This window comes from Ranitomeya variabilis, chromosome 4, assembly GCF_051348905.1.
Source record: "Ranitomeya variabilis isolate aRanVar5 chromosome 4, aRanVar5.hap1, whole genome shotgun sequence".
In the NCBI taxonomy this organism is placed as follows: domain Eukaryota; kingdom Metazoa; phylum Chordata; class Amphibia; order Anura; family Dendrobatidae; genus Ranitomeya; species Ranitomeya variabilis.
In genome coordinates, this window is record NC_135235.1 from 32,864,111 (window position 1) to 32,870,208 (window position 6,098).

Here is a 6,098-nt window from a genome sequence, read left to right on the forward strand (position 1 = left end):
GTCACACTGTTGGTCCGTGTGTAATCCGTATTTTTCTCGCCCCCATTGACTTTCATTGGCGATTTTTTTTTTGCGCAATACGGTGACAAACGCACCATGCTGTGATTTTCTACGGCCGTACAAGACCGTATAATATGGATCAGTAAAATACAGCAGATAGGAGCTGGGCCATAGAGAATCATTGGTCCGTGTGCAATCCGTATTTTCTGCGCTCATACGTCCGTAAAACTCGCCAGTGTGACGCCGGCCTAACAGCATTGTGGACAGGTGTCACCCTAATGGGGGCGGGGGCTGCAGCCTGTGGCCCATAGAGAAGACCAATACAATTAAAGGCCAGTGGTCGTTCAGGGGGCTGTTGTAATTTTTTTTTTTTTTTTTTTTTTTTTTTTTTTGGAGGCCTGTATTTTGGGCAAAAAAATAATTTTTGCAATTTTTTTTTTAATAAAAATGTTGCATCACTTTACCTTTGCAGGCTGCTTCCCGACACATTAAACTTTGATGAGAAGAGCTCAGAAAAACACATATATAAGGCTACTTTCACACTAGCGTCGGGCCGAGGTCACGGACGCTAGCGTTGTCTCCGCCGCACAACGGGGGCAGCGGATGCATTTTTCCAGCGCATCCGCTGCCCCATTGTGAGGTGCGGGGAGGTGGGGGCGGAGTTCCGGCCGCGCATGCGCGGTCGGAAAAAGCAGACCGTCGGGAGCAAAAAACGTTACATGTAACGTTTTTTGCTCCCGGCGGACCGCCACAACACGGCGCAACCGTCTCACGACAGTTGCGACGCGTCGCACTGCGTCGCTAATGGTAGTCAATGGAGAAAAAACGCATCCTACAAGCACTTTTGCAGGATGCGTTTTTTCTGCAAAACGACGCAAGTAGCCTAAGAGTGACAAACTTTCCTGTCATAGCGAGCTCACTGACCAATTCTTAGTCAACTCTTAGGCTATGTGCACACGTCAGGATTTCTTGCCGAAATTTCCTGAACAAAACCGGACATTTTCTGCAAGAAATCCACATGCATTTTTTGTGCGGTTTTTTTTTTTGCAGATTTTTTTTTTTTTTTCCCCAGAGGTTCCCAATGCAATAATATAGTGGGAAATCCGCAAAATTAATGAACATGCTGCGTTTTTTACCGCGATGCGTTTTTTTTGCGGAAAAAAATGCAACATATGCACAAAAATTGCGGAATACATTATAAATGATGTGATGCATATGTGCGCATTTCTAAGCGGTTTTATAGCAAAAAAAAGGGGGGAAAAAAACGCAAAAAATGCTGAGCGTGCACACAGCCTTAAGTCTGCAGCTAACAATAGATAGTGCAGCACAGAGGTTACAGAAGACAAACGGTGCAACTTTTTTTAATGAAACCATATTGCAAAAATGAATTTTAGTTCCAAACACGTGTATTTAAGTGAAGAAAAAAAGTCACTATAGGCGGACAACCCCCTTTAAATAATAAGGTATGGCTCTTGGAGTTGGTTAGTTATACATCATCTATATTATATAGGTTTCTCGGATAGCAAACGTAAAAAACCCAAGTGTGACGCCCACATAATGCTATAGTGAGTAATCAGCTTCTGCTCTCTGGTAGCAGCAGCCTTCTGAAAGGTCTCCATTCTGCGCATGCGTATTCTAGATCACTCATGAAGCGCATGCGTTGTTTATGGTGACGTAATACCGGCTTTCACTGGGCATGCGTGGTAAGGATACCTAGCTGCCGGGTTGTTGTGCGCATGCTCTGTAGGCATGGCTCCGGCCGATGTGAGGTGAGCGCTGTGACATCCGGTTCTTGCAGGTACCCGGGAGTCAGAATGACGGGAGAGAGGTGGAGGCGCTGCGGAAAGGGGAGACTATGAGCGGCGCCGCCGGGCAGGTGAGGAGCGGGCACCGGGGAGAACATGGAGGAGGCGAGTCTGCGTCACCTGTAACATTGTAACATTCTCCCACAATGTAACACAAGAGGCGCTCTGCTGTTAACTCCCGCACTCCCGGCGGGTTTTGTTTCCGCTGTATTTTTCTTTTTTTCCTATCCTTCTTCCAACAGCCATAACATATATATATATATATATATATATATATATATATATATATATATATATATATATATATATATATATATATATATATATACTCTTTTTTTTTCTTCTTTTTTTTTTAAAGACCATTTACATTTTTGTTTGACACTATTCATATCACTTCATAAAATGTGGGAAGAAATCTAAAATGAAAAAAAATTATTCAACTTTTTTGTGTTTTTAAGCCTCTCATTGTGCAGGTAAAGACGACCCTGCGATCCGATTCTCCATGGCGATGCCAAACTTATATACATTATTATTTTAATTGTTAAAAAAAAGTTTAAGAATTTTGAAAAAAAAAAAATTGATAAAACCTGTAGGTTTCTTTATTTTTCCCATCGATAGAGGTGTGTGATGAGCTGTATTTTTTTTATTTATAAAATTTTTCAAGGTTTTGATTGCTTTTTGCTGCATTTTTGCGGGTGGTGGAGCAGGTGATGTCAGATCATCCTCTGTCAAAAAAAATATATATTTCATTTTTTTATTTATTTTTTGATATGTTGTTTCATGTTGATTTGATGTCCCCAGGTAATGAACAGTGGGAATGAGAAACATCCGGCGCCTTTTCTTGAGGTGCCTTCGCCTGGGACACAGAAGGAAATTCACATATGTGAACCTGCTGACGGATTTGCTGCGTTACAGCCGCCTTTGCCTCGTGTCCTTAGCCTATAACTCCTTCATGAACAGCGATGTCGTCATAGAGTCTCTCTTTGAGCCAATTTATTGGTTGGTGGATCATGTGACGAGATGGTTTGGCATCGTAAGTATTTCCTTCCCGTATACCTCCAAACACCTTTTTCTTTTATTTATTTTTCATGATATTTTTTGTCATTATTATTATTAATTATTTAATTTTATTTTTTTTGTATAGGTGTTTGTGGCTCTGGTGATCTTACTGACCAGCTCCATTGTGCTGATCGTGTACATCTGCCTCCTTCCTCTTATACTCCGAACGTACTCCATCGCCTGGATCTGCTGGCACGTCGCCTATGGCCACTGGAATCTCCTCCTGATAGTGTTTCACTATTACAAGGCGATCACCACCCCCCCTGGGTATCCTCCGCAGGTAGCCTCTTTTTACAAGATACACATGCGCGACTGCTGCTTCATTCAGATTGGTCACAAGTTCCATGTACTAGCAATCCCAAGGTCCTAGTGATGGGACCCTCAATGATCTATTATAACTTGTTCTCATCGGACTACCCCTAAAGGGTTTGTATCAATAGGATAGGGGATAAGTTATTGATCCCTAGGGGTCTGACCATTGGGACCTCCATGGATCGGCAGAGGGCGAGCATGTGCACCTTTACTCCGTTCATTCTCTGCCTGATAATACTGTGTTCTGCTATTTCCGCTAGTCCTATAAAAAGCTAGTGGAGTGGAGGTACACGTGCTCAACCTCTGCTTCATTCAGACAAGTTTCTGAATTCCGTGGGGGCCCAGAGGTCGGACCCCAGGAATTAGAGACGAGTATATTAATTTGCTTGACCCTATGAGTCACTGGAGCCTCGTCCTAGCCGCTGGTAACCCCGGCTCCTCCTCTGATTAATAGGCTGCATCGCATCAGGCTTACATGTTATAGGAGGCATCGGAGGTTCAGGCAGTAGGAGGAGGTTCACAGGATCCCATCCGGTGACCACAGACTACTAACGTGACCCCTGGACTACTAGGGAACAATAGGTTATCCGTTCTCTTATCAATAGGGAATAACTTGGGCACTTGCTTATAACTCCCTTTAACTGTTGTAGATTGCAGGTTTGACATCTTTTTTTGCGCTTATTTTATGCAGCCTGTTCTTGCCACAAGTAATGTATGAAACAATGGCAAAATTACGTTTTATCCTGTCCCTACGTTTCGTTTTCATAGAATCAATGTATTTCCTTCATTTTGAGGGATTTAACATTCCTACTGTTTGTGTTAATCAGGCTCAGAAGAATATCCCATCGGTGTCGGTTTGCCGGAAATGCATCGCTCCAAAACCTGCCCGGACTCATCACTGTAGCATTTGTAATAAGTATGTGATAAGGTTTTAAGGTTTTTTTGTTTTCTTCTTTAGCATTGACTGGTTTTGGGTGCAACAATCCTTTTCAAAGGAGCTATCTAAATGTCATAAAATTGCAGCCCAACTTCTATGGAATCCGATGACTGGGATCCTCGGGAGGGGGAGAAGGGAATCCGATGGTTGGGATTCCCCGGTGGTGGGGAGGTGTCCGATGGTTGGGAGATGTCCGATGGTTGGGATCCTTGGGGGGCTATCTGATGGCTGGGATCCTTGTGGGGGGTATCCAATGTCATAAAATAGGAACCCCATTCTATGGAATCCGATGCCTGGGATCCTTGGGGTGGCTGGGGTCCTCTGAGAGGATATTCGATGGCTCAGATCCTCTGGGGGGAGGGGGGGGGGAGAGTTGGTATCCGACTATTGGGAACCTCGGGGGGGGGGGGGGGGGGGGGGGTTGGGTGAATGCAACGGTTGGGATCCACGGGGGAAAAGGCGTATCCGAAGGTTGGGATCCTGGGAGGGTGGAGATCCGACAGCTGGGATCCTACGTGGGGGGAGATCTGACGGTTGGGATCCTCGGGGGATCGTTATACTTGTCTTTCTTCGGCAGTCCCATAGACAATGAATGGAGTGGAGGTTGAGCATGCGCACCTCCAGCATTCAGGATGGGGCTGCAGAGCTCCTTTCTCGGGAACTATCAATCGGCAAGTTATCCCCTATGAAATATCCTATGGAATAATGGGAATCATCCTTTGACTGTGAATTCCCCATATGTGACACGAAAGCTGTCTCTCCTCTATATAATTATGTGGTCCGTCCTCTTCAGTCTCGTTATAGACATTCCTACGCCATAAACATTTTACAGGTCTGGGGGAAGTTTCGTCATTATAAATAGTTATGGTGCCCTAGTAATAACATACAATGGGATCATTCACTGAAAACTCTTTTTACCTGGCTGTGAAATAGAATAACCTCATTTTTATGTTCGGTCAGTAAATTTGATCTAGAAACAGGTCGTCCATGATGGAGAATCATTATTAATCATCTTCTCTTCACAGATGCATATTGAAAATGGATCACCATTGCCGTATCCTTTGTGAATAGATTTAAGTCGATTATTATTTGTGAAAGGTGAATAACAAGGTCATATAAAGACCCCCGTGGATCATTAGGTAGCCCTGCCCAGGTCTGTCTCTCCTCCCTACATGACACTCTCCAGTTTTGGAGGGGAGCAGCATGGGACTGAGCACGTCATGTGACTTGGGTGGAGGTCTCTGCACCACGACCCCCCCCGCGAGCAAATATCTAACTTGTCACCATAACATGTCAAAGTTTTGTGAAAGTGAAGTTACTTTTCAAACCTTAAAAAAACCCCATAATAACGAAGCTGTGTTTTCTTATGCGTTGGATATGTTATTCTTTAACGTGTTCCCATTGTAGCTTGGCTTAATAACTGTGTGGGGCACCACAACCATCGCTACTTCTTCTCCTTCTGCCTCTTTATGACCTTGGGTTGTATCTACTGTAGTATCAGCAGCCGCGTCATGTTCCGGGAAGCCTACGCAGCCATTGAGGTGAGAGCCGCTCGTTTTCCCATAATTGACTTATATGTGAAAGTCTCTGTAGGATAATTCATGTTCTGGTATCTGATATAGTGTTTGATGTCAAGCCTAAACTAAAGCATCATGTGTACAGACACTGAAACAGCAGGGGGTGCTGGGGGATTTGGGCTGAAGCCAGTGTGATTATTAATCTGGAGGAGAGTGGGCTGTATACTTGAGATCGGTTTTCGGTAGTTACTTGTGAACCCCCCCCTGACTAGTTTGGAGGTGATTCGATGCGTGCTGTTACCGGAGCTCCAGAAGAACATCTTGTAGATGCTTCATAAAGTGGCTGCACGCGGTGCCCAAACTCATAATTCCAGAAGATAATAGGAAAAAAAAAAAAGATTGTGGCAATGATTTCCTGCACTATTTTCCTGTTAGAATCTGCTTAACTAATGTTAGGAAAAACTACAC

The 6,098-nt window shown here is 44.1% G+C and overlaps 1 protein-coding gene across 4 annotated transcripts in view; it reads left to right on the forward strand.

Moving 5' to 3' along the window:
- Positions 1-1,711: 1,711 nt before the first annotated feature.
- Positions 1,712-6,098, forward strand: part of ZDHHC16 (zDHHC palmitoyltransferase 16) — a 17,404-nt gene continuing 13,017 nt past the window's right edge. For 2 of the 4 annotated variants that reach the window (XM_077258297.1, XM_077258301.1), the window contains exons 1-6: positions 1,712-1,876; positions 2,607-2,838; positions 2,950-3,144; positions 4,004-4,092; positions 5,139-5,167; positions 5,521-5,654. In XM_077258297.1, the coding sequence (XP_077114412.1) occupies positions 2,623-2,838; positions 2,950-3,144; positions 4,004-4,092; positions 5,139-5,167; positions 5,521-5,654 (663 nt within the window). In that variant the 5' untranslated portion in view covers positions 1,712-1,876; positions 2,607-2,622. The remainder of the gene's footprint in view (positions 1,877-2,606; positions 2,839-2,949; positions 3,145-4,003; positions 4,093-5,138; positions 5,168-5,520; positions 5,655-6,098) is intronic. The other 2 variants (XM_077258298.1, XM_077258300.1) reach the window with 2 other exon arrangements.